At 42.2% G+C, this 27,505-nt stretch overlaps 3 protein-coding genes across 14 annotated transcripts in view; 2 read left to right on the top strand and 1 right to left on the bottom strand.

Moving 5' to 3' along the window:
* Window positions 1–14,132, top strand: part of TSC1 (TSC complex subunit 1) — a 31,566-nt gene extending 17,434 nt beyond the window's left edge. For 3 of the 5 annotated variants that reach the window (XM_026062045.1, XM_026062046.1, XM_026062049.1), the window contains 12 exons: window positions 301–416; window positions 739–811; window positions 2,227–2,325; window positions 3,595–4,165; window positions 4,923–4,966; window positions 5,758–5,924; window positions 6,836–7,018; window positions 7,422–7,532; window positions 8,125–8,247; window positions 9,285–9,472; window positions 9,599–9,757; window positions 11,019–14,132. In XM_026062045.1, coding sequence (XP_025917830.1) covers window positions 301–416; window positions 739–811; window positions 2,227–2,325; window positions 3,595–4,165; window positions 4,923–4,966; window positions 5,758–5,924; window positions 6,836–7,018; window positions 7,422–7,532; window positions 8,125–8,247; window positions 9,285–9,472; window positions 9,599–9,757; window positions 11,019–11,514 — 2,330 coding nt within the window. In that variant the 3' untranslated portion in view covers window positions 11,515–14,132. The remainder of the gene's footprint in view (window positions 1–300; window positions 417–738; window positions 812–2,226; window positions 2,326–3,594; window positions 4,166–4,922; window positions 4,967–5,757; window positions 5,925–6,835; window positions 7,019–7,421; window positions 7,533–8,124; window positions 8,248–9,284; window positions 9,473–9,598; window positions 9,758–11,018) is intronic. The other 2 variants (XM_026062047.1, XM_026062048.1) reach the window with 2 other exon arrangements.
* SPACA9 (sperm acrosome associated 9) lies at window positions 13,772–23,547 on the bottom strand. 4 transcript variants are annotated; one of them, XM_026062058.1, is made up of 5 exons: window positions 23,491–23,547; window positions 22,526–22,681; window positions 19,922–20,124; window positions 19,172–19,319; window positions 13,772–14,939 (listed from the first exon to the last, which is right to left on the bottom strand). In XM_026062058.1, exons 2-5 carry the CDS (start codon window positions 22,667–22,669, stop codon window positions 14,847–14,849), a joined length of 588 nt encoding a protein of 195 aa, XP_025917843.1. In that variant the 5' UTR covers window positions 22,670–22,681; window positions 23,491–23,547; the 3' UTR covers window positions 13,772–14,846. The 4 variants fall into 4 exon arrangements, with proteins under 4 accessions (XP_025917843.1, XP_025917844.1, XP_025917845.1 ...); XM_026062059.1 differs by having other exon boundaries at window positions 13,772–14,936; XM_026062060.1 differs by lacking the exon at window positions 13,772–14,939 and adding an exon at window positions 16,349–17,645.
* AK8 (adenylate kinase 8) overlaps window positions 14,933–27,505 on the top strand; it is an 81,227-nt gene continuing 68,654 nt past the window's right edge. For 3 of the 5 annotated variants that reach the window (XM_026062051.1, XM_026062055.1, XM_026062056.1), the window contains exons 1-2: window positions 23,667–23,851; window positions 26,331–26,415. In XM_026062051.1, the coding sequence (XP_025917836.1) occupies window positions 23,768–23,851; window positions 26,331–26,415 (169 nt within the window). In that variant the 5' untranslated portion in view covers window positions 23,667–23,767. Of the gene's footprint in view, window positions 16,353–23,666; window positions 23,852–26,330; window positions 26,416–27,505 lie in introns of those variants that run through there. The other 2 variants (XM_026062054.1, XM_026062053.1) reach the window with 2 other exon arrangements.

Below are 27,505 nucleotides of genomic sequence, written 5' to 3'. Positions count from 1 at the left end.
GGAATGCAAGACTCTGCCTTTGGATAGGTTCAAGTCATTATCTGTGTGGACCGAGTGCCTGGTCACCCAGTGCAGTACTGATGCAAACACCAAGATAGAAAATAGGTTATAGTGAATTAAGTGCCAAAGTCTGAAACTGGCCTTCTAGAAACTGTGCGCTTTCAGCTTGATAAGTAGTTGAAAGAGATTGAAGATGTAGATGATTGAGATAGTGTTTAAACATACAGTTCTCCACGTATGATATTCAGCTAAAATAAGGAAGTGGGAGCCTAACTGAGAAAACTTGCTCCCCCTTTTCAGCAGGGGGGAAAGGGACACCTTTGGGAACGCCAGCTACATCACCACCACCAGCCTGCATTTCAGATGACTTTGTGCATGTTTCACTCCCTTCAGCTGCTGCCACGCCTCCTAAAAAGGTATGACACAATTTTTCTGCCAAACAAATCTGATTTCATTCTTTCACTGACTTGCCATATATGCAATGACCACAGACCAGAGAAAAATCAAAGTAACCAACTTAATGTTTGTTATATTGCAAAAAAAAATTTTCTTCTAAGTTTAGACAACGTAGATTTTCATTTACTCAGTCTTCAGCACTGTTATATTGCTTTGTTGTTTAAGACGTCTGTCTGCCCGAACTTCCTCTCTGTGAAAATGTCCAGGAGATTTGTTTCCACCAGATCTCTGATGCAAGGAATCTGTTTTTTGTTTTTTGTTTTTTTTTTCTTTTCCTTCCAGGAGGACAAACCAGATCCTGGGAGGCCTTTACTGTACCGACAGCAAAATGTCACAAACAGTGAGAAATCATTGGGTAAACTCAGTTTTCCTCTCCCCGTTTTCAGTAACCTTATTGTAAACAAACCTTGGTTTTATTGATAGATGTTCCAATTGCCAAACACTTTTCCACAGGTTTTTCTCTTTTTTTTTTTCTTTTTTTTTTTCTTTTCCCCCAATGAGTTCTTCGTAGTTCCAGGATCCTGCCCTAACTTGTGATTCAATTTAAAATCTTCCTGTGATGCTTTTGATTTCATTTTAACTATTCACCTTCAGAAATAGCTTGCAGAATTTTTTAACTGGCCCTGTTGCATTCTTATGCGTGGGTAAATATACAGATCTACACTGAAGGATGAAAAAGTTTTTTTTTTTTTTTTTTTTTTTTTTGTTTAAGCTGAAGCTTTGAGGGTGAATTTTTCTTTAGAAGCAACAAGAGTGTATGAAGTTGTACTTGAACAAGTTCTATGTCACATATTTGGATCAAACCATAAGGCTGCACATAAGGATAGATACGATGCTCCCTTTTAAAGGCTTTTGGAGAAACTTTGTTTTCTATCTACAATTATATTGAGAGAACTTGAATACTTGAGAACTGTTTTTTTTAATCCTGTGGAATATTGAAATCAACAGTGGATGGTTGAGGAACACAGCTTCTAATAGGTAAATCTAGAGTCCATTTTTCATTCTCTGTCATCTACAACTGTGACAGCTGTAGAAAGGGATTTTGGCACTGTATTTGAGACCTCTGTACTGTGGATCTTAATCATCTTCAAGGTGGAGATAATACTGGAATTTAAAGCTGGTTTTCCCTGGTGAAGTTGTCTAACAGCACTGAAATCTGAACTTTCTGATTCACAAGCTAAGAATGGGCTAGGTTTTTCACTGGGTTCCTGATCTGTGACTGAGCTGTGAGCATAAGGTTTCCATCCTACATGCCTTAGTATATATCTCCCTGGTAGCTGTCTCAGACTTTTGATCAGTAGTCACCTGTGGTCAAGTTCGTAACACGTCAGTTCCCTAAACTTCCTTTTTACAGGTGAGCAGTGTCCATTTGTAGGCAGATCAGAAACTAAGAGGAAGTTTAAAGCTGATATGGAAGCATAGGCGTCATGCTGCACTTAGGCTGCAACTTCTTTTGTTTTTAATGGGTTCAGCTGCAGACAGCACATTCCTGTTTGTAGAGGAGGCTGCGTTTGCCTGTTTTGCAGTAACAAATCTTAATATTTCAAAACCACATTTCTGCATCTGGACGAACCAGTGACTAAACTCTGAAGTTATTTCCAAATGGAACAGGAGTTGGGAATGTTCCTCTTTTGAGGAGGAATCTGCAGGATGGACGAGCTTATTCTAAAGCCTTTATGGCAGTAAGAGACTTCTGTTTTGTGCTATGATAAACTTGACAAAATAGCATCAATACAACTAACTTCTTTTTTTTTTTTTTCTTTTCTTCAGACACACCTGGTAGTAAAAGTTCAGTAACTTTAAGTGATCTTCCAGAATTTTTAGGAGGTTTGTCTTTTGAAGATAGTGCTGAAAAGGACAGAGAGGAAGGTAATTTCCATCATCCTTACATACATCCTAGCTGAGGAAATGTTTGTAATGTTGAAATACAAGATAAATAGATTGTGCTTGCTCATTTAGCCTTATGTGATATCACTATTGTTCTCAGTACATTCTAGGTTACCTTTTATATGTTCAGATCCCTTCTCTGTGAGCCGTGTCATTAATTTAAGATGTGTCATTTCTAGACCTACCACATGGAATTCTTGTTGCAACCTGTCTTGTTCCTTTGAAAAGTTGCCCAATGCTAAAGACTTGTCCCCACAATTCAGACTTGTTCTCCTGAGTAAAAAATCTCAAATCCATTTTATTAGGAAGCAGTTGACTGGAATGAGAAAGGACTTTTTCTGCCAGAATTTATTGTAAGAGCAGACAAACAAAAAAGTTCATAGGAGGATGAGTGAATGAATTTATGATTGTTGGGTAGTTCAATGACATCTGTACTCATCATGAGGCAACTTCAACCCTATGCAGGGAATTGCTACAAAACTCTCATAAGTCCTGTTTTGAGAGCTTCCGTAAGATAGTTGTCACTTTCTCCTTAAATTCTTACTATGTTTTTCATGGTGTCATTGATAATACGTCTGTAGAAATTGGATGCATTTATTTATTTGCTTTTTTCGTGTTTCAAATAGGGAATCAGTTTTGGGTTTTTTTCTCCTTAAAATAGTATGTTACTCTTTTCAAGTTCAGGTGTTTTGCATAATCCAAACAGTATACTTTGTGAACTTATTAGTCTTCTTCAGAACTCGTGTGTACTGTCCCAATTAAAAAAAAAAAGGGGGGGGGCAGGGGGGAGCAAATACTCTAGAAAAAAGGTATTTTGGTTGCTGTAGTTCTAGCTTACCTTCAAGGTGAGATTTTTTTTTTTTAAAGGCACATTTTTATTTGCATTGTCTATTAATATGAGAATTCTCTGGGGAGATGTTTCAAGTCAACCAGTGTAAGGACTGCTACAATTTAAGAGCTACTTAAGAAGGAAGAAAATCTCTGTTCTGTCACAGAACCATGGATTAGCTTGCACCCATCAGTTCTGAGGCACTGCCTGGTTCTAATTGTACTTGAGGACACCTTGCAGGATTTGTTTCCCCAGTTATGTTAAGAAGTCTGAGTGTGTATGAGGTAAACGGACACCTAGGGCTTCTACAAGAACTGGTTAGGGTCCAGCAGGGAAATGCTGAAAAGCATGCTGTCCAGAAACTAAGTGTGTTAAGCTCACTTGCCAACTAATATGCTTTCCCTCCCCATCATCCTTCTCAGATGCAATATCTAAAGAGATCTCTGAGATCACAACTGATGCTGAACACATGGTGCCTAGAGGAGGATTTGACTCTCCGTTTTACCGCTCAAATGAAAGTCTGTCGGGCTCTCAAAAGAAGACCCATTCAGTAGTGTCTAGCGTTCAGGGACACGGTCTGACCTCTGAGCCTTTAACGTCTTCTCTGGACAAGCCTGGGCCTGAGAGTGCACGGGAAACACCCAAACAAACATTTACTCCCATAGACAAGCCCTGTGGAGGCTCTGGTGAAAGCCCTGCTGGTAACAGGGAAGGAACCTCTGGGGAGACAAGTATCCTCACTCCCAGCCCTTGCAAAGTACCGGCACAGAGAAGAGTGGGGTTTGGGAGTGGGCAGCCTCCCCTGTATGAACACCTTTTTGAGGTTGCATTACCAAAGACTGCCTACCTCTTTGTTGGCAAGAAGACTGAAGAGCTGCTAAAGAAAGCCAAGGGAACCCAGGATGAAGACTGCATGTCCTCTACTTCTCCAGTGGAAGTACTGGATAGACTGATACAGCAAGGAGCAGATGCGCACACTAAGGAGCTGAGCAAGTAGGTGACTGAAAATCTTATTTTGCAAACTTCCTTGTTTCTCCTTTTTCTGTTGGCTTTATTTTAATAGCTGGGCCTGAAAAGGAGCTGTGTTTGGAAACTCAGAATGAAACCATGTCCTGTTACCCACCTGAGGGGTTCTGGGTAGTGAATTTTTATATTTGAAATGGTAACTAGTTTGCTTGATATAAAAGGGGCTGTGGCGTTAGGGCTGTTATTGTCTTTGATAACTGAGCTTGGGATGAAGAGCAGGGCTGATGGCTTTGTTACAAATGCGGTTTTGGTGCCTTTGTTGGAGAAATTTGCTTACTTTGTCAGGTTTAAGTCCCACACTAGATTCTCAAAAGCAGAATGAAATGTAGAGGCCAAGAAGAGATTGACAGAAAGGAAGCTAAGGAAGCTAAGGATTGACACAAAGGAAGCTAAGAACTAGAAAACCAGATTCATGGGTTATGTTCATCTGCTGCTTTCCTTCTTTTTTTTTTCCTCATTATCCTGTACTCAGCTTTGTCCTTATGCTGTTTTCTATGCTTGAGAGTATTTTTCCTCTTTGGCTTCTAATAAATCACATTCTCCTTATCTGTCCTTGCAACCCACTCCTTGCAAGGTTCCTCCTTGTTGTTGCCTTCATACCAATTGACCATAATTGTTCTTTTATTAGACTATAAGCTCTTTTGAGATGGGGATCCCATTTTTAAGTGAATGCAGAACGTTTGCATATTTAAACACACTGGTTAATACTGCATTTCGTTTTCAGATTGTCTCTGCCAAGCAAATCTGCTGACTGGACTCACTTTGGAGGTGAGGAAGTTTCTCTTATGTATTTTGGCAGTCTGTTCCTCTCATTATTAGACTTGCTTAAACAATTACCTGCGCATTTTTTTACTAATGCTGTAGAAAAATGGTGCCCTCCATTAAGTCACGGTTTATCTGCTCAGCAGATAGGCACCTACATTCCAGTGCAACAAGCTTTTTTTTTTTTTCCCCTTTGAAAAATGAAAACCGAATTCCCTGCAATTCTAGAGGCTTCTACTTTTGTCCACTTGAAGATCTGCTAGCCTTCAGAGGGATGCTGATCCTGTAACAAACCTTTCCAGCTTTGAAATACTTAAACTGATGGTTATTTTTCTTGCTGCTTGACATGTCTGTCATAGTCTGTGCTTTTAGGCTTACATGGTGATGGTGAGCTTGGCCTCTTCCTTAATAGAAGGAGTAGGCCAGTTGAAAGCATGTATATGTTCAGGAGAAAGAAATACCTTTGGTTTCAGTGACTGCTGAAAACATTTTTAACTTGTGGAGTTTGTGTAATACAGGGGAGTAAACATAGGATTAGAAACTTGACTGTCAAGGCTGTAGTCTTGTCTGCCACTTCTTTGCAGTGGACTTCTGGCTAAACAGATTTTTTTTGGTTGCTCTGGGGAAAAATGTTTAAAACTTTAAGTTTGTGTTGCAGATCAAATGGAACAAATTTTTACAAATTTTTACAATTGTAATTTCAAAGAAATCTATATATTTTAGAAAACACTTCCCCTATGTGAAACAGGGATAGTACAGTTCAGTAATCTCTCCTCTGTCTTCTGATTCCCATCTAGGTTCTCCCCCTTCAGATGAGATTCACACCCTGCGTAACCAATTGCTTTTGCTGCACAACCAGTTATTGTATGAACGCTTCAAAAGACAACAGCATGCCCTTCGGAACCGGCGACTCCTGCGAAAAGTGATTAAAGCAACAGCACTGGAGGAACATAATGCTGCCATGGTGAGCAAGGGTATAAATCTAGCAGTGACTTAAACACATTGGTGTTAGAACAAGTATTAATTGGTTTGACCAGTATCTTTCAGTACCACTCAATTGAAAAAGAAGCCTTTATTAAAGTCAGTTTTTGTGGATTAGTTAGGCACACCATGATTACTAAAGCCAGTAGTCTCTACTTGACTGTATGCAACTGAATCGACAGATGCCTGCATGCTTAACCACTGCCAGCACTTACCTTTGGAGAATATTAAGATTTCACAGTTAGTGAAGTGGTTGCTTAATGCCTATCTAAACCCCTTATTATGTTATTTGAAGACGTATTGTTCATTTTCCACTTAATTCTCAAGTGAGGAGTAGTAGCAAAAAGAAAAAAAAGGAAAGCTCATATGTTTGTTTTCCCCCCCCTCCCCCCACAGTTATTTACTATGATAAAATTCAAAGTTATAAGTGTATTGAAGGATGGCTTGTTACAGATTTACGTGTGTTTCATTCTGTATCTATAGCTATTTCTATATAAAATTTCACCTTTTGAGAATTCAGTAGAAGGACCAAAAGTAGCTTTCCAAATAGCTTTTGGAAAATAGACTAGAGTTTCAGCTGTGAAGCCCGGGTCCAACTTGAAAGCGTGAGGTGCAGTGGAAGAGCATGCAATTATTCAGTATGCCTCTGGATGCGACTTTGAGTTTTCAGCCTGTTCACTCTAACACCTTTTAATCTCTTATTCAGACAAAACCCTCCCCCCGCCCCCAGCCCTTAAGCACATTTTTTATATATAATATTCTGTGTATGGAAAAGTATTAAGCCTGTGTGCTATTAATTGATGTTAGTGCTTTACATAGCTAGTAACTTGAGATAGATATTCTCACTGATACAGCAGATGTATTGTCTGATGCTTCATTTGGGGTTCCTGACAGAAAGATCAGTTGAAACTACAGGAGAGAGAAATCCAGGCCTTCAAACTGAGTCTGCAGAAGGAACAGGCAAGGTACCACCAATTTCAGGAGGAACATGAAAATATAGTGGCTCAGCTTCACAGCCAAATCAGACAGCTGCAACATGACCGTGAGGAATTCTACAACCAGAGCCAGGAATTGCAGGTATGAAGCAGAGCACTAAACGAATTTATGTTATCTGTTTACTGAAGTTTTAAAAATAACCCTTCTAATGACATGGCATGAAATATTTTAGAGAAAGTTATGTTAAACCTCTCTCCATGTTAAACACATCTCCATCAGATATATTGTCCTAATTCAGAATAAGGCAATGCATAATTAGAGATACCTAATTAGCCAACCATTGTCCTTTTATAGTTCTGTTCTATTTTGCTCTGTCTTCAATTTGGAAATATAAAAATGCAGTTTCTTAACTGGTTTTGGGACTTTGGCAAGTGCTCAGTATAACTTGATTTACAGTCTGGGTGGATGGGGCCCTCCAGCCATATGCCATTGTTAGTCCTTACTAAAGTTTCAGAACCTTGATCGAGTTCCTTTATTTGAACAGACCAAGCTGGAGGACTGCCGGAATATGATTGCAGACCTGAGGTTAGAATTAAAGAAGGCTAACAACAAGGTGTGTCACACAGAATTGCTTCTTAGCCAAGTTTCTCAAAAGGTAAGAGGAATCGGTGTTCCCAGGGTCCCTTTGTGTCTTTCTGTTTGTTGTTTGTTTGTTTGTTTGTTTTTCTGATAACAGTTCTCAGGTGCTTTCTTATTCCAAAAGAAGCCTGTGCTAAGTTTTATGGTGTCTGATTTAAATTGCAGAAGAGCAACATAGAGAGAAATAGATTTTTTTTTTTTTTTTTTAAACTCAGTTCAAAGGTTTCTGAAACTGTTCTCCATTTTGGCTGCTTTTGCCACAGTAGGAATGTGTAGATTGAGAAATACAAGCTTTGAGCAAAGCTCTGCTTGATTTTTGGCATTTTAGAGATCTTGCTAATATCAGAAGTCAAATGCACTTCTTACATAAGTGGAACATGGTTGTCTTGTTTGAGGCAAGCAATGCCTGTGAGGTGAAATTGGGTATGGACTGTAACCAGCTTTAAGGAAATTCATTTGTTTACCACTTATTGCCTTTGAGGCATTAGCTTCTTGTCTCTGTCTCCTTTCTCTATAAAAATACCGTGTGAACACAGTACAGGTCAACTGAGACTCTCCTGCTGAACTATTCATTCCAGTCTTTTGATTCTTTTTAATTTCTTTTAAAGCTTTCCAACAGTGAATCAGTGCAGCAGCAGATGGAGTTCTTGAACAGACAACTTCTGGTCCTCGGAGAGGTCAACGAGTTGTACTTGGAACAGCTGCAGCACAAGCACACAGACACTACAAAGGTACAGTGTGCAGGGTTGCAGATGAGGCCCTTTGGGAAGACTGCACTTTAGGTCGTCATCAAGCTGTTCTTGGCCTTGTTTTCGAAGTGAAGGAAATGCTTCATAACTTAACAGATATCTTGTTTTGAAGTTGATTTTTCAGGAGTTTGAGTTCATGCTTAAACTTTCATTCAGCTGTTTTTATGCACCATCTTATTATTGAATCTGTTCAGTACCCTTAGCTTGAAAGCTAAGAAGGGGATGTTGGGGTACACGTGAAGTCACTTTTAGCCACTTGATGTAAATCCTTATCAATTTCTTCCTGCCACTTTGTGTGAGACCGAAACTTCACTGTGATCTTACTGTAGTTGGCAGCAGACTATTGCTGGTAAAGTAACATTGGACTCTTAAGTTCATGGAAGTGTGATGGATAGGATAGTATTGCTAGACTTTGTAGAAACATCTTAACCAGGATAACCACATACCAGTGAGTATGTGTAAGATGCCATTTTAAAGCAAGTAGTATTATTCTTCTCTCATATTTGTTTCCCTATTAAGGAATAGTATTAACTTTACTAAAACTTCTGTGGTTCATACTGTTTTACTTCCTGACTTCAAAGAAACCTTTTTTTAATTAGAGGCACATAACTTTCACAAGAGTGTAACTTTCTGCATGAGAGCAAGTCATTGAAGAAGGTGAATAGTAAGCCAAAAAAAGGTGCTTTACTGGCATTTAATGAAGGTCACGTTTCAAAGACTGTTTTACAATGAAGTTTGTCTGTTCTGATCTGGTGCAGACCTGGCAAGCTTGCTTTCCTGAAAAGAGCTTATAAGAAACATTAATGTGCTAATAAAGTCCAGTGACGTACAGTTATATCCACAGAAACTTATTAGCATGCAGCCTCATAGTATCCAGTTTTCCATCTGCTTTTAGAAATGCTTGGTTTATTCCATCCTGCTTAAAAATATGCCTATTACAGCATCAGAAACTTGTCTAAATATTAATAAAAATAACACACAATCAGATTGCACTTTAACATTGTGTTCTCTCCTTCGAGGAGGTTGAAATGTTGCACGCTGCTTTTCGGAAAGAACTGGAGAAAGCAAAGTTCTGTGTTCAACAGCAAAGCCAAAGGCTTGATGCTTCCCAGAAACGGATAGCTGAACTGGAATCTCAGCTTGCTAAAAAGGACCACCTGTTCTTGGAACAAAAGAAGTACCTAGAAGATATTAAAATCCAAGCGAGGTAGGAGTTTGCTAAAGAAAACTTTAGCAATGCATTGACAAATGCATCTGTCATAGTTGGGGCAGAATTTGGGGAAACAGGACCTGATGGTAGTGTGTGAGGCTTTTGGTTTCTTTTTCTGTTCAGAGGTCAGCTGCAAGCAGTAGAAAGTAGATACAAGGCCCAGAAAAGAATCACACAGGCATTTGAGCTGGAGATCTTAGATCTGTTTGGCCGGCTAGAGAAGAGCAGCCTACTGAAAAAGCTTGAAGAAAAAACAGAAGCAGCTGAAGCAGCAGAAGAAAGGTAAGGATGATGATGTAAAATATCTTCCAAGGACCTGATGACCAGCTCCTTGGAAGATGATGCTCTTTTGTAATTCTTAGCACTTGGATGCATCATCTCAAAATACTTCTATTATTACTCCCGCTTTTACAGAGTCTTCTTCAGTATTCTGCCCAGGTTACTGAGAGTCATTGGTAAAATTGGAAGCGCTCATGAAGCATTTTTCCAATAGCTGAACTGCTGTTCAAACCCTGAGACAGACCTCTAGTTTGTCTCAGAGACCAGTTTCTTTAATCTACAAGTTGTTATGCCATAGTTGAAATAATTGTTTTACATTTGTCTACCTAAAATGACTGCCTAGTGCTGTACTTTGTAACAACTATTTGACTTGCATCAGAATTAGTGTCAATAACATGGGAATAATAATTGCTCTTTAATAAAGTGCTGTCAAGGGAAGCTGCTGACTATGCTGGCATTCAGTTCCTACTAGGTTAAAGATGAACTTTAAGATGGTTAATTCCCAAACAAAAGTGTTTCAGGCTTGTTCAGACTTGCATTTACTCAAGAAATTGCAGCCATTATGCTTACGTTGATTATAATATATGTCCTCTGATATTCCCCCGTGCCCCCACCCCAAATAGCTATGCCTGAATGGAAAATTTGGTAAAGAAGAGAAATAGGTATCTGGTGAAACAATTTAGATTTCATACTAATTCTGAATAGACAGGCTCAAAAATGGACAGTGTTGCCCAAGAAGGCTCAGCAATTGTAGCTGCAAACTTTAAAATTCATTTGATAGAATTTGACAGTTGTGTGTCTTTTTCCCTCTGATCATACCTTTTTCTACACCAAATTCTGTTGCAGCATCAGGATAATTTCTTGCACTGCAAGCAGATTTGTAGCAAACACCTGTGCTTGACGTAGGCTTAAAAAAAAAAAACCCCAAACCTCTGAAATCCAAGGAAGATCTATAGACTTCTTTTTCCTTAACAGGTCAGGATCTAGTTCCTCCTGCTTTGGGATTATTGTCAGCCTTGGACTTAGTCCATCACTGGATGTTGCAAGGCTAAGTATGTGACAGTTACCTTTCTGGTTACCATCTGTCACTTCTGCTTTGCTACAAAACTGTGAAAGCAAAACTGATGTAGACTGTTGAAATACGCATGCAGTAGCAAAAATGGAAAGTAATCAAAGTAACCTGCCTTCTCCAGCATTTTAATCCTTCCATTTTACACTGTTGCTACCATTTCTTGATGCTGTATCCTCTCTCCTTCCAAAACAGGCTGGATTGTGGTAATGAAGGTTGTGCAGACACTGTGGCAGGATACAGTGAAGAAACAATTGGTAGAAATGGAGAGACCAAACCTCCCAGCACTCGGGGTAGTAGTAGCAGTAAGGGTGGCAGCAGCAGTGAGCTCTCCACCCCAGAAAAACCCCAGAACCAGAGATTCAGCAGTCGCTGGGAGACATCCATGTTGCTGGAGCCCTCGACTACTGTTCCACTGACTGTAGGTTCACTCCCCAGCTCCAAGAGCTTCCTTGGAATGAAGGCACGAGAATTATTTCGCAACAAGAGTGAGAGCCAGTGTGATGAGGAGGGTGTAACCATCAACAGCCTTTCTGATACGCTAAAGACTGAACTATGTAAAGATCCAAGCATGGAGACAAAGGCCCCTGCAAGCCCTGATAACCTTAGCCTTTCACCTAAGATCCAGGAAAGCAGTGTTGGACAGCTTCATATCATGGACTACAATGAAACTCATCATGACCACAGTTAAAAAGGAAGATAGTCAATCAGTGTTATTTTCATATTCTTGGCATAGAACAGGAGGCGTGAATGCAAGTTTAACTAAAAGCTTTTATGTTTCTTTGGTCTGAGCAGCTAGCTCATGCAGCGGAATAGGATTGATGTCCGGTAATGGAAGATGGCTGCTGAACGAATACAAAGTGGATTTTTGGGTCTGGAATTGTAATGCCCAGCCTAACTCTTGCTTCTTTCTCAAATCCAGTCTTTAGCAGCGTGTACTAATTTGAAGGGACATCTGTTAGCATTTGCAAGTATTTTTTTCCTTTCTCCCTGTCCCCAGTGAGCAGCTGCATTTATGAACTTGAGTGCAATATGAGGCCAAATTAACATTTGTGAGTCTACTATGAACGCTTTGTATTTCCTTGCAAGCTTCCAGTTTAGAGCAGTTAATTATGCTGCCTGTCCAGGTGACTTTGGTTATTTTTATCCTGGAAGGGAGCAAAACTAGAATTCCTAGTGCATTCATCTAAAGGTCTATATTTTGCCTGTTCACTGTCCCATTTCCCTCGGAGCCCAGTCTTTGTTAAGTTGGACTCCGATCGAATAACTAAATGTTTAAAGAACAGTGTACCTCTGCAAAATGATTCACACCCTAATTCATAATCATTGTTTATACTGTCCTTAACATTTCTTGGAAGTTGCATTTAAACAGACGATAAGGAACTGGAGCTTGTAATGCAGAGACCATATATGCTGAAGACTTGTTAAAACACTAGCTTCTGATATTTTTAGTATTTTAAGTGTTTGCCTGACACACTGGTACTGACCTCGAACTGGTTTGTATGTGAAAGCAGTTTGGGTGGGAGAAGAGGGAAAAGGAAGATTTACGCAAATAGTGAGAGCATGCAGAACAGGTATGTAATATAGCAAGCTCATGAAGATTTGCAGAAGAGCACATTTCTCTAACTGGGGAAATGCTCGTGCTGCCTGACCTCCTTCATAGTTCTGGTCTTTGTTCTCAGCCTGAGCAAGATCACTGTGCGTTTGAGTCCAAGAAATTGGCTTCATTCTTTCTGGGACTATGTTTCCAGGCTTGACTTGCCAGATACGGTCTCCTTTGACTGCTGTTCTGCTGCTATTGCAGCATGTTTTTCAGCTCAGTGACATCAGTTTGGCTCTAGGTATTACCCCTTCGCCCTCATCCCCAGTTTCCCTAAGAAACTAGGCTGTCTGCACTGAAGAGGAGGCATGCTTAAACTGAGAATCCGAATTCTGTCATGGAGCCTTTCTGTATCAATCATGCTTAAGTCAAAGATGAGCCTTGTGTGAGGGAGGACTGGGGAATCGGGGTTTGTCAGTGGTCGGACTCAAATCTTTGTGGCAGAATAAAGCCCACTGTTAGGAAGGCGGCGTGCTTGTTTTAGGCCTTAGAGCTGTCTGGGTCCAAGCTTACTTAGACATAACAGGCTCAGAATTACCCTGCACCTCATGTGGCCTCTTTTCTTAAACATTCTCTGGGTGGCAGCTGCTGTTGAAGAATCTTCTCAAATATAAATCAAGTCCAAGTAGACTTGCACTTGTAGTTTGATTTCCTTCTTAACCTAAACAGGAACAGGAATCTGTCCAAGGCTGGCATTATGCTAACTTGTGCCTGACAGTACTTTTCCTCCCATTTCCACTTCTTCCATAACACCTAGGGTCTAAATACATTTCTGCCTCTCTAAATTATTCTCAGTGTCCTTTCAGTTCATCAGTCCTAGCTCTGAAAGTAAAGGTGAACGTCAGTGGTTTTGTCAAAGCTTGAATCTGCATGGAATAGAAAATAGAGAGTTGGTTGTAAGTGACAGACTGGTTTTGTCGACATGTCTATAGGCTTTCTAAGACTTAGTGGTAGCAAATGTGATAGCATATGTTTCAGTCAGATTTGGAGGTCTCCTGCCCCTTGCCCCACCAGGTCCCAGCCCCTAAAAGTGAATGGTTTGCACATTGCCCTTGAAGGGGCCGGGCCGGCTCAGCTGTTGGATGCGGTTGTATTACCGGAGTTCATTAGACCATCCTTCTGCTTTGCCAAGCCCCAAAAGAGTATCTTGCTTATACGATGACTTCACTTTTTGGAGGAGAGATTGTTTTTGTTGGTGGTTACAAAAATGCCCTGGCGGTGAAATGCAAGCTCATTGACAAGGTGGCCTTTTTCTTCTTTTAAAAAGGATTTTAGCACCGGGATAGTAATGGAAACCACTTTAGGTTTGTTTATGGACCACAAAGATTATGGAGGAACAAATTTTGCCTTTTTTTTTTTTTTTTGTAAATCTAAAAATCATGGATCTGCTGTGTGTAGTTAACTTGCAGTTTGTTTGAAGGGGTCCCATCAGTGAAGTGGAAACAGATTTTTTTAACTGACTGCTTTTAGTTAAATCTAAAAATGCTGTCTTCGTCAAGTTAATCTGTTCCCTGCCTCGCTCTTTGTAAGCATGTTAAACAATCCACATTAAATGCCATAAATATGAAATATGAGGAAATGGTACAATCCTAAGCTAAAGAGAACTTAAACCAAAAGGAGGTTTTGCTGTCCTTATTAGAATGTTCTAAAATGTCAAGGCAGTTGCTTGTGTTTAACTGTGAACAAATAAAATGTATTGTTTTGCACTACTCTCTGTTCTGTTCCCTGCAAGCTGGCCTCTTTGGGACTGAGCTGTGGCAAAACGTGCAGAAATGAATCCAGTATCAAAGCATCTTTGTGGCAGATCCGCGTGCTACAATACAGATAAATGGTTTTGCCCTTTCTTACGTGGGGTTCCTTGTTACAAGCTTGTTTTTCTGTATGGAGCCAATGGCTTTTTTCTTTTGCGAAAAGAAACATCAGTGATGACAATGATGACATGACAGTACAATCCATAATTTAATTGCAAACAATTCAGTAATGCAAATCTGCATATTAGCTCTCTGTATGGCATTGTTCATTTAGTCTAGAGACTGCGCAGTGATTAGAAAATTAATAGACGAAAATGTCAGACTTGCTTGCAAAGCTGGGGGTACTGGCAGAAGCTGGAAGCTCACTGTGTGAGCGTATACATGCTTTGCTTTTCTGTACCCTACTCAAGTGACACTATGCACACAGAAGGACACTTCTCAAACGAAGGGATTTTTCCTTGGCATTTTCTTACAGACTTCTTCTAAAAATAAATGAAAACTTGCAAGGTGGCTCGAAGCAATTTAAAAAAATTAAGCATGAATTCAAACATTTCAATTAAGGACTAAGTATAATTTTTAAAATGTGAACAACAAGTGCAAGGAGATGGTACGAGTGACATAAAGTCTGTTTGTGAAGATACTTTGGTTACATGACAGTATTTATGTAGAATTTTATACACAAGTTGCTCTAAATGTTATCTTGGGGTTAGGTGATACAGAAAGTTGTTTCTGAGCCTTCTGCATTGGGATGAATTTTACAACCTGCTGTAAATGAAAGGAAAACAAAGCAGAAAATGAATATCACTTGCTCTTATCTTTTTTTAATACATTTTGCATACCTTAGTAGAAGCTTAGCATTGAAAAGCTGCACTCGCTAGTATAAAAATAATTAAATATATATTACCCACAGAAGTAAGTCCACAAAGGTACAAAAAGAGAAGAATAAAGGACTTTCCTTACTCTCTAACGCTAAGTAGTTCATAAACACAGCATGTAAATAATAAACATTCAGTAGACATTAGGGAAGGAAATGCTTTAAATTCGGGAAGTAAAATTAATTATCTTTGATTAATCTTGATTAGTTGCATTTACTTAGCTACTGGCGCAATGGCTTGGATTTTAAAAACGTCATTACAAAATAGTTTAGAAAACTGGCAAGAGTTGAACTGCTGCCTTCACGCACTCATACAAGCAAGGGATTTGCCAATGAAGTTTAGCTAAGACTCTGGTTTTACTTCTGAGACAAATTCTTATTGCGAATAATTTTGACTGATAGTTTTCATGTTCTCAGTGTATGTGAGCTTTACTTGGCAAAACTTTTTTTTTTTTTTTTTTTTTTTTTTTTGAGCCCTCTTCTAATCCCAGTGCACTCCCTAGTTTTGGGTGATCTCAATTGGTGATCTTTAATGTCTGCCAAATCCTATTTATGATTTCTTCAATAGGGTCGGTGCTCCCTCCGTCCTACCAGCACAGCGTAACTACAGAGTGTTTATAAAACAGCAAGGCAATTCCACAGGGTTGAGAAGAGCAGCTCGCTTTTCTGAAATTACAGCTACTTAGAAAACCTGTGAGCGGGTGGCACCTCGGCTGAGCTTAGCATCTTGGGAGAACAACCAGGGATACTGCACTGCAGTAGTTGTTGGTTGGTTGGTTGTTTTCTTAGGTGAAATAAACATTAAAAAGCATATTTGGATGCAGGATTGAGGATTTGGGGTAGTAGCAGGGTTGCTTTGGCTGCTGCCTTACATTCCACGGTGTTTCCCAAACCTGACCGCTAGAGGCCCCAGTAAGCCTGCTGCTTTGGTCAGCAGGAGCTTTAATTATTTGGGGGAGATGCTGAGTTTCCACTCTCCCTTGAACTGCCCCTCTCGTTTCCTTAAGAGTCCACTACAATACCTGACACCTGATACCTGACACTTCGTGGGTTATGAACAATATCCCACTGGTTACAGTGTCTCAAATGCTGAAACAGATGTTTAACTTGCAGAATCTTTTGGCCAGGTTACAAGTTGACAAAAGCCTGGTTTGACCTTTACCCAAATCAGGGGGAACACAGAAGTCATTTATTGCCTACAGACGGCAGGATTCTGCTGAGATCATCCAAACCAGCCCATATTTCTATTCCGGTCTTTGAAAGAAAAAGTGGTTTTTTTTCTGGGCCACCTGACAGATCTCCAGGTAAGTCAGTTTGGCGCCCTGCCTGGTTTCTAAGTGTGTATCTAGCAATTTTATGCTCAGGGAGGTTAAAGTAAAACTTTATTGCAGTTCTGTGTTTGGCACTTAGATCCTGTTTATGTAAATTCTTCAAACAGCTTGATTTGTAGTAGAGAAAAACAATTCCTGCTGTATCTTTTTGTCTTTTGAAGTGTCCATCCGCTCTGGAAGAGGAGAACTTGTATGGAAATTAAGTAATTTGTCTAGGTGTTTTTGTGAGACTTAACTTTGCAGTCTTCCAACAGATTCTGATTGTGTCATTACCAATCTTCAAATTGCAAGTTTTATGCACTCATTTTTCTGCTTGTGCCTTAACATTTTGGCTGCATAAGACTGATTGAAAGCATAGGGCTAGGTTAGAAATTCCTATAAAAGTTTGGCAAGTGCATGTTTCTTGTGTGTATCACAACCTCTGTCAAGTACTCATGAACAGCTGAATTATGCAGGGTTGGGAAGAAGGTTAGACAAGGTCTGATGGGACAGTGCTATGTTGCACCATGGAAGCTGAAAGTGAACTACTAACAGGAGAATAATTTTAGTCTGAGAGCCTGCGTATTCAAACTTAAGCTATATGATAGTTAGGGTTAGGAAGGCTGGAAACAAGAGGTGAGAATAGTGTCCCTTCTGTCTCAACACTTGTCTTCTGTTAGTCCACATAGTATTACTTGGTTTAAAAAGCTTTCCAACCCAGCAACTGTCACTGGACGCTTGTCTCTGCAACATGAAGCAACAATAGGGCAGCTGCAAGTCATTTTGATTTTTTTTTCTTTTTCTTCCTAAAGCTGCCTCTGCAACATGGCTCTCAAAGCCCGAGATAAGAAGGGTCACTTTTTGCTGGCTGTGGCCCATTAGTGCCTAAGAGTAACCTCGACTAGCTTCATTATCATTTTGAGTTCACAAAGTTTCGGTTCAAGTGGATCATGTCTCCTAAAAAATAGTCCTCTGTTCCAGAGCAGATATATTATATATCAGCATATGTGGATGGGGGATAGAAACAAAGTGCAAAAGAAGGTGGGGTTATGAGAGGAATAAAAGTGCTCTTGAAAATACTTCTTGTTCCATCTGAGCTACCATTCTTTCCTATGCTCCCTCTTCTATATCAATTCTCCCTTCTCTTTGGCTGTTTGTTGCCAAGATCTGGTCATCTTAAGGCAAAAGCATTCTCACAGTTTTAGCAAACTGAGTCAGGTTTGCATGGGGAAATTGTTTATTCAGGAGTGTCTTCCAGCAGGAGGCAAAGAACAGGAGCTAATTTGCCTGTGGGAGGGGAAAAGAGCAATCAGATACAGGGAAGACACTGCACTGTTGAGACCTTAAGTTTGTAGTTAACAGTGCTTGAATAAAAAGCACCACAGAAGATGCATATCAGCTCCAGGGAAGGGGGGAGAGCCTGTGACTCTGCTGACCCTCCCCGTGCAGCTGGGGAAGAAAGCTGTTTTCAGAGACACTGGTATAAAGTCAGCAACTAGAATTGCAAAGCACCATTATAAAACCAGCATGAGACTATTTGAAATGCCTTGCAGTTTTAATGAACTAAGCCTCATAACATCCTTGAAAGCTAGGCAAGCTGGATACTCATCTTGAAAAAGGGAAAAGACATTTTAACATGCAGTCTGAAGGGGAAGCCAACTGAAAATGGCCACAGCTTTCTTGATCCATCTGCTCCCACTAGAATCCCATGAATCATGTCTAATGGAAATGCCTTCCTGCTGTTAGCCTTGCAGAGCTCTGGGAGGGAGGGGGGGGTTATTCAAGTTCAGATACTGTCAATAAACCAAACTAAGTGCAACATGAAATTTGTCCTTTACATCTCTGTAGCTCTACTTGACAGCAAAGGAGTCAAGCAGGTGTAAAGGAGGATGTTCAGAGTGGTGTCTGCTGCTGTTGGTGTGAGACCCTGCAGGAAGCACCCAGCAGAGGCCAGTCAGTGTGGTTTAAGTTTGCTGACCTTTCTGCAGCCAGGGGTATGCAAGGGAGACATCATTAGTATTCTGCCTTGTCAGCCTTGATTTTTTTTTTTTTGGTCCAAATGACCAGGCATTTTCAGTGGGATCAGCTGCAGTGAGGGAATTTTAGGGATAAGCCTAGTGGGAATCTTAGATGTTCTTCTGAATCCATACAAGAGAGGCCTTTGCTGCTCTGCCATCGCACCCTTCAAACATTCAGGTTATTCACACCTCTGGCTCAGGAGAGCGAGCAGGTATTCCTCAGAAAAGTCTGAGAGGAGGAAGTCTGTAAAATCCCACTTCAAGTAACTTGCCCAAGATTCATTATCTGAGAGATTAGGATCTGATTAGTCCTGACTATTCCCTGCTCTCACCACAAGGCTTGTCATAGGGAGCATGTGTGATGCAACTAGTTCTGTTGAGATGACTTTTAGGAGCAAAGTGGAAATAAGAGCAGGGGAAAGGAGCATTTATCTGCCAAAGGCTAGGTTATAAGACTATCTCTTCAGAATTTGGATTTAGATAGGGAAGATCTCTAGTATTCATTTTGCTGTCTTTAATCAGCCACCTCTATGCCACAGATGCCTGAACTTTGATCCTTTAAAAAGCGTGTCTACCGGGTGGCTTCCAAGGACTCTTAAATTTCCCACTGTGATTTTCTGTGCCAATCAGACACTTCTTTCTGACATGCTTACTTCCCTGTGCTTGTACATAATCTTTGTTACTATTTGAGGTCTGAGCTCCAAGGTGGACAAAAGGTGTTTTGGGGGAAATGGCTGCCCTGGCTGGTACACCCTGGGGTGCCGTTTTCTCAGAGATAGCACTTCCACCACTCACATTACACAGCATGTGCCGTGGCAGCTTCTCAGTGTGGGCTACCCACTCCTTCACGCAGTCTAGAACGACGGGGATGAGGCTCACTACACCTCCATAATGATTCTTTGCTTCATTGCAGCTCAGGTGATTGACAACATCGTGGGGATATCTGTGGTACAGAAGGAAACATTTACCAGAGTAATCCTAGCAATCAACCCTGGGGAGCCCACCAGGGCCGTGCTGAGATCCACGGGGAAGAGCAGAAATGCACAGACAGCATTTTGCGCCCTGCCCTGCCCAAAAGAAAAGGCAATGATAGAATACAAGATCTTGTGAAATGAGTCATGCCAAACACATGACATCCTGGCTTTTGGGCTAAATCTGGAGGAGTTCAAGAGTATGTACAATCCCTTGCCCCACAGAAATTAACTATATTCAGAGCAGGAATGGGGGGAGGTGGAGGTAAACTGCCTTTCCATTGCATGTGACTTCAGGGTACCAACTGGCCTTTATATGCCCTTCCATCCACCAGGAATACAAACCACCAAAAAAGAAAAACCCTTTTGTGAATGGAGTTTGGTGCTGTTTTCCTTGTTACTATTCAAACAGCAGTGGAAATACTAAACAGAGTAGCACCGTCTCCTCTCACTACAACTAGAAAGGTGTTGTGACAAAAACTGATGGAGAAGTCAAATGAGAATATACATTCTTGTGACAGTCCCCCAGTATTGTCAATTGTCTCAAAGAAACTGAGCTGATGGAGAAACCTACTTAGCTCGGATGGCGCTGAGATCGTTGCTGTGGCTAAGGAGCAGCTTGCATCTTTCCAAAATGCCGTTGGTTACGCTGTTACCAGGATGTAGGGTTTCCAGGTTCTGGCAGAGCTTGCTTAAATCATTACAGATGTTCAGGAACATGCTGAGGATATGCCGGTCAGTGGAGTTATTACAGTGATGGTCCATGTACGACTGTACCTGTACAGTGCAATATGGGGAAAGAGAGGGTCGTGCATGTTAAACTGCATTGTGATAAGCTGGGAAGGTGCTAGAACGTGATTCTTGAAGCGTGTAGCTTCTGTTAGTGACAAGCAGCTGCTTTCCCTTGTGACCCTGTATGAGTGAGCCACAGTGGAAACTGCAATACAGTGGCAGGTAGCAAGATTTCTTTAGCGTGCCCGAGATGTTTGCTCATAGTTCCTCACAACTGAAGAAGGCTGGGGTACTGGGTCTGATCTGCTCTTCAGCACACCAGTGAGCCTTCCCTCCCTCCTTGAAGGAGCGTAGGACTGCTGCAGCCAAAAAGCAGCTCTGCTGCAAGCACATCGGAAACAGGCTGGGTGTGAGGGGACAATTTCCTCTGTGCTCTGAGCAGTGCACACTGTGCCACCGCCACAGCTGCTTAGGCAAAGTGGGGTGGGAGGTCAGGGCAGTGGCTGAACTGTAAACGTTTTGGATAAAAGTGTGGTTGTGTTTGCATATGGTTCTTCATTTGGCACCGCTAGCTGTGACTGCAAAACTAAAACCATTTAACCTGAATTGTCCTTCCTAATCCACTAGAGCAATGTTATATCCTATTTGCCTTGAATGTTTCTGTTACTAAGAGTGAATGGCATTGCACAATGAAACATTATGCCAGAGATTAAGTACCTTCTGCAAAGAAATTACAGGTACTTCAGACATGAGTTGTCAGAATACAAAATAGAGTGGCTGGTTTGCGATCATAGCTGGATTCTTGCACCTTCAGTACTTGCTGTAAGATTTCAAGATAAGCATGAACTCACTGTTCCAACATCAATACCATTTGCGCATACAGAAAAAGCCATACTATGTACTCAGGCAAATTCTCTGCAGGTTTGTAAGAAAAGTAAAAATGGCTCCTAAGGGTCCATTTCCACTGCAGATTCCTCATTTCACACTGTTTTCTCAGTGTATGTCTATGTGAGTGGCAGGATTTTTTATTGCTGCTGTGGGCAGAAACAGTCCTAAAGAGAATAGCATTTTTAGCCTGGGTGCTCATTAATGGGACTACAGGACTTCTTGTCCGGATCAACCAGCGGAGAGTTAATGCACCTGCATAACCAGAATGAGGAACCCAGTCGCTGGGCTCGCTGTTGAAGCATCTTCGCACCCTGTGTGAACAACAGTTTGCAAGGGCTGCCCAGGCCTGGGTTTGCCCACCTCTGCTCCTGAGCTGCAGCCAGCGGAGCTCGGGGACAGCTCCTACGCTGGGCCAACGTCATGACCGCAGCAAGGCTGTGCAGTGCAGGGAGCTGCTGTGGTGTTTGCATCTCTGGGTGAAACAAGTCAATGAGGAGTTTGGGTCACAAATCAGGATTTCACTTTATACCCTATTCCAGGCTGTCGCCATTGCATGATGTGGTGTTATTTCCCCCTGCTTCTCTAAAAAGTTTCATCCCTCAAAACTAAAAAGGCTTTTACATACAGCTTTTAGGGGTCAAAGGCAGCCTTTTTCCCATCTAGGTACAATATATATATATTTTTGTAGAGTAGTTTCTATGTTTAAATTCCAAGGAAGTGGCTGCATTTGACCAGCAGGCAGTCAAGGTGGCCTTAGGCTGAGAGCACAGGTATTTCTCTCTTTCTTGCTTTTATTCATGTGCAGGATTCAAAGTCAGCCTTCAACAGAAAACCAGCTCACTTCTGTGTCCTAAGCCTAATGACAACTTGGCTTTCACTCTGGCCTTGTCATGCGGGGGGGGGGGGGGTTATGCCTGGGTTCTGCTTTCTCACATCCACAATTCTAATTTTTTTTTGAGCACTGAAAGACAAAGGCAGAAGAAAAATCTAAGTTCTTTGCGCTACTTAAAACATCCCATGTTATAAAAATTCCAAGACAATTCACTTACCAGCCCAGAAAACCCTGAGCCCACTTGGGACTCTCAGCCCTCAATCCATCATCCTATCTCTGTAACACAGCCATTATTTTTAATAAGCACTATAGAAAGATAGAGCAGCACCAATACCAGGGGGAAGAGGCAGGCATGCTGGTTACAAGTTAAGGATTACAGATTCCATGTGTGGCTGGGGAAGGAGGGTTGGTTTGATTGTTTTCTTGTACCCTGTATTTCTGGCTATGCCAAGGCAGTGAAATGAGAGTGTTAAACTAAATCATGAAGTGATGCTGAGCACTATAATTCCTTCTCTGTAAATGGGAAAGACTAATGTAGGTGTTTCTTTCCCCTGCTTAATCTTTTGCCACTGTTTTGCAGAGTTATACACAATGTTACTGGAGAGGTTTGTGCATCTTCCCTTAATAAAAACACCTACTCATCACTGAACTAGATTCAAGTGCATGACAGCATTGTGTTGTTCCCTGCTCCCATCAGCAGCAAACTTTGTGCTAAATACTTTGTACCTGTCTGATGCTTGCCACAGGTCTGATCATGTCATGTGCATTCTCTCGGGTGCGTTGCAGTGCTGTGATAAATGTAAACTGCTGCTGCTGGAAGAGCCTGTAGTTCTGTTCTATGTTTCTTAGGGTCTCCTTTACCTCATTCATGTTTTCCCCTTCCTGGATTTTGGGAGAGAAGGAGAGAATGATAGAATGACAGAATTCTACATATGTAACTCTGCCTTTCACCTGAGTTGGAATTGTGTAGGTCTGGTTGAAAACTAGAAAAAAAAAATTTTTTTAAAGCAAGAGGAGAAGATATATTGTGTCAAAGCTCTGCAGTCCCAGAGCCCCAAACAGTAAGTCAATGAGGTAGTAATGATGCTGCAAAAAGAGGTAGAGAGCCCAGAGGGGCCCACTGACAATCAGATGCCATAAACCCTAGTGGGTCTATTGTAAACATAATGTAGCAATGCATCAAACACGATGCTGTGAAAGGACCGAAGGGAGAAACGCTCTCTCTTATCTGGTGTAAAGCTATTGCCCAAGTGGCTTAAAAACTCTAACAGTAAATGAAGGCAGCCTTGAGAGGCAGCATATCGTGACGGGACGGGGGAGAGCTGGGTCCGTGCTTAGCCTCCGTCCCCCGGGGATGGGGGCCGGGCTCGGCGTTCCTGCGCCCGCCGGCCTCCTCCCTCCCTCCCTTCCCGGGCTCGGTTCCCTTTTGGGACGTTCCCGTGAAGCACCAACACCCGCGGAGCGCGGCGGCAGCGGCCCCCGGAGGTCGGCGCTGGCTGCGGGGGCCGTTGTGGCTCCCCAAACTGGCGCAGAGGCGCCCGCTGCCCCGGGGGGGGGGGGGGCTAGGCCGGGCCTTTCCCGAGGCGGCCACGGAGCCGCTTCGGCCTCCCTCCTCCTCCAGCCGCCGCGCCCGCCCCTGGCCCCGGCGGCTTCGGGCCCGGGGCGCGGCGGGGGGCCGCGTCCGGCCTTACCGGGCAGCCCCGGCCCCGCTGCCCGCGGGCCTGGTCGTCGACGCCCGCCCCGGCTGCCGTCTCCCCGGTAACGGGGCCGGCGTCCCGCCCCGCCCCGCCCCGCCGGGGGCGGGGCCTCGTCGCTGCCTGATGAGGTCACCCCCGTGCCGCCCGGGGCGGCGGTGTGGGGATGGAGCCCCGCCCCCTTCCGAAGGGGCGGGGCCCTCCCGCGTCGTGGAATGATGACGAACTCCCTAGCAACGTAGCGCTGCCGAGGGCTCGGTTGCTAGGGGCGGCTATGGACGCCCCCGCCCGGCCGTTGCCGCTGCCGCCGCCGATGGGCGCCTACGCGGAGGAGCGGGGGCTCTTCCAGCTCCTGCAGGTGAAGGGCCGCGCACGCCGGCGGGGCCCGGCGGAGCCCCAACCCCGGGGGGGGCGGGTGAGGCCAGGCCCGGCCCTGCCCAGGGCGGGGGCCCGGCTTTCCTCGCGGGCGGGCCCGGCCCCGCGGCCGCCCCGGGGGGGGGGTCGCCGGGAGGCAGCGGGGGCTTCGCTGCCGGGTCGCCGGCGCTGGGCTCGTGGGGAGCCGCGGGCTTTAAAAAAAAAACCGAAAAGGGTAGCGGCAAGCCTGACTCTGTTCGAGTTCACGTGTGTCGTGTTCGCAGAAGAAAGCGGCAGGCTGTGGAAGACGGGTGCTGAGGCCAGCGAATGAAAAGCGCGCTTGGTAGCACAGGCAGGAGGAGGCGGCAGCGGCAAATTACGCATTAAGAAAAGTCAAAGTGGCAGGAAGGCTCTTGCCCTTCCTGGGGCCGAGGCTAGGGAGGCGCCGCCCGCCTCGCAGCCCGCGTTGGCCGCCCGGGGTCGTTTCGCCGTGCGCTGCGGCTGCCCTGGCGGCTCTTCCATAGAGATGTGTATCAAAAAGAAATAAAAAGCAATGCCCCTCTCGCACCGTGTGATTTCAGTAAATAAAAAGATTGATTTCCCTGCCTTGGGGGGGGGGGGGGTTGTTCTTTGGCAGAAGTCCCTTTGCCGAGCACGGGGAAGTTTGTTCAAGGGACTAAATGTTCTGGTGCTGTTCTGATAGGAAAACCTGTTACTCTCCATACATACGAGTATTAACACTTCTTAAATCTCTAATTTGTGTGTTATGGGGTCTTTCTGCTTCTTCAAATCTCACTGGGAAGCAAGCAACCCTTTCCTTCCCTTCCCTTCCCTTCCCTTCCCTTCCCTTCCCTTCCCTTGTAATTTCAAGGCAATTTAGTATGACTACTTTTTTTTTATTATTAAGGAAAAATATGTTTTGTGTGCCATGAGGCATTGGAGGCAGCTGCAGGGCCTCACATTAGATAAAATGCCTACGGGATTTGGGAAGAGTGTTATATTCCCCTCATGCTTCAACTTTATTGTAGCAATCTAAGCGTACAAACAAACACAGCTTGAAATTATTGTCCTAAACATAGACATTTGCCCAAAACATGAGGCCCAAAACATGACTCTTCTCTAGAGAGTAACAGACCTGTTTGTGTAAAATTAAACTTAGATTAGCAGAATGTAATAAAATTAAGCATGTGTGTAAGTGCCGGTAGGACTTGGGCAAGAAAGAGTAAAAGTATCGATCACTGTCAGCCTGAACAGTTTTGAATCATAAGACCAAATTTTCTAGGCTTGTTATTTTTAAAGCTGCTGATAATTGTAGTGCCAAATGCATTTTTTTTTAGCTTAAATAAATGCTGCTGGAAAGTAGTAGTTTTTTAATGAACTTCCAATAACAATATAAATTTTATATTTTATGCTGTTTGTTATCCAGACCTTGGAGCATCAGAACTTGCATGTGAAACAGTTTATAAACAGAAATAGAGTAGTTTAATTAAGTGAACAAAGTGGAAAAGGAAAAATACTACTCCAATAAAAGACAACCAATCTGTTATGCTATAAAATTTTACGGAATATACAGGCCTGTAGAATTTGCTTTCAAATATAAAAGTGTTATGGCTGATTTTTAGAAAAAAGAGGCCCTATTCCAGCATTAGCATTTCAGTAGAAAATCCAAGTCGGGTATCAGTTAGTGTTATATGTTTGATTTTAATTACAGAATTCTTGGCTGTGCTGAAATACCTTGTAAGAAAACCTATGGAGTTAGTGTCCCTTGTTATTCCTTGTTATTCAGTGTTATTCCTTTCTCTGTCTCTAATGGTCCAATCATTGCTGAAATCAGTGGAAAGATCCCCAGTGATTTCAGTGGAAGCTGAAGCGAGGCCCTGTGAAAATGGGCTGAAAAATACAAAATGAGGGAAAGAGTTTAAACCTTTTTTTTTCCCCCCTAGTTCTTAGGTAGGAAGAAAACTAGCGAGGTTAAGAGAGAACGTGAGATGTGCTGCTTTTGCTTGGTTGTTAGGTTTGTGTGTTTTTTGCAGGTCTCGTCTCTTCTGGAAGCATCGAGGCTACTGGGAACTTGTAGGAATATGCTTGAGAAGGAGGTTTAACTTGCTCTGAAGGGATCCTAATTTAACTTGATGCTGTTTTTGAGACTCCTTGTATAGCTTTTGTGTTAATGCTGACTCAACCGTTACATACACCAAACTGCTTAAATCAAATGTTTCTGGTGTTTGTATGTATCCTAAATAAGCTAAAGCAATAGGTTGTGTTTCATCTTGGCAAATTTTTCGCCATGTTTTGTGTCAGTTTTTCAGTCTCTAAAATAGGTTCCGTATTCTCTATTTCACTTATGCAAGGGGACATAAGAAAATCAGTTAGCCTGTGTAAACTCTTTGACATCCTCATCATAATATCGCTGTAAAAATGAATGTATCATGATTGCATAGCTATGTTAAGTTTTCTTCTGATTCGGTCCTATGTATTTTCAGAACATGCTTGAAGGACTATTAATTCATGAGCCAGAGGAGCCCATTCAGTATATGATAAACCATTTAAAGCAAAACAACGATGATGGTAAGTGAAAACTGAGAGACCATAAGTAGTTCAACTCATTATTTGTAAACTGCTGTTGTGAAGCTGCAGTTCAGTTGGCAAATGATAGAGAAAACTTTCAGACCATGTCTCGAAGGAAAAAAAATGTGAGCGTTTTGGAATAGTTATAGGTAAGATGCTTTCTAATTTCTTTTTTAGTGGATAATCTAATAAAAAATGCACTTTAACAGTTATAGCAATGAAACCCTCTAAGGAAATAACAAAGAGTTCTAGTGTATCAATTATTAATGCATTCTGTGCCCCATCTGATATTTCCTGTTGTCTTTAAGCTCGCTAATTACTCCTTTTGTCAGGTGTAAATTTGGTTTCCCATTCTACCTGGGCTGGCAGCTTTTCTGTTTTTTGATTAGTTAGTTACTAGCTGCTGTTAATGAGTTCCACAGCTCAGTGGCATCTCAGATGAAGCAACAGTGAGCATGCCTACTTGTATGTATAACAAAAGCTGATAAATTGAATAGGAAGTCAGTATTCTGCACAATAAAAGCATGTACACTCAATCAAATTATTTGATTTACAAACTGTTCACCCTTAGGCAGATTATATTTGGATATGCACAACTGAACTATAATTTTTGTTCTGCATGAGCTGTCAGGAATAGCTGGTGTCATGTTGCTTTGATGTTTCTTTAAAACCGTAGTAAACCATTATGAAAGTTCTGCTGCAGCATCATTGAAATCATTATCACTAGAGGTGCTGTGAGCTCTTTATGCTTAGCGGTGGTGATCAGATGAATGTTGATTGAAATGCTGCTAAATATAAAAAAATAAATAAAAAAAAAATCAAATCCTGCAAATTGTGTCCAGCCTATTCTGATGTGGGCAGCATGAATAATCAGTCTGTTTTATAGACCCATGGAAAATAGGCAGTTTGATAGAATGCTGATAAAATTTCTTCACATTGAGCTGAGATTTGTCCTTTAGCTCCACAGTATTATTTGAACAGAATTAGGCAGGTTTCTGTTTCATGACTTCAGTACTTAGAGGCTGAAGATAGAACTACAGCAATTGTTTGTCAACAGAAAATGCTGTCTCTTTTTGGTCTGGAAAAACCT

Source organism: Apteryx rowi, unplaced genomic scaffold (genome assembly GCF_003343035.1).
Source record: "Apteryx rowi isolate R43461 unplaced genomic scaffold, aptRow1 scaffold_19, whole genome shotgun sequence".
NCBI classification, from domain to species: Eukaryota; Metazoa; Chordata; class Aves; order Apterygiformes; family Apterygidae; genus Apteryx; species Apteryx rowi.
This window is presented reverse-complemented; position numbering and strand designations above follow the sequence as displayed.

Excerpts from the sequence above, each read along its gene's own strand:
- SPACA9 (XM_026062057.1), bottom strand. The coding sequence starts at position 22,669 with ATGAATGAGGTAAAGGAGACCCTAAGAAACATAGAACAGAACTACAGG. Across the intron at positions 20,125-22,525 it reads CTGTGGCAAGCATCAGACAG|GTACAGTCGTACATGGACCA; the intron begins GTACAAAGTATT and ends TGCACTGTACAG. Across the intron at positions 19,320-19,921 it reads CTCAGCGCCATCCGAGCTAA|ATATCCCCACGATGTTGTCA; the intron begins GTAGGTTTCTCC and ends TCTGTACCACAG.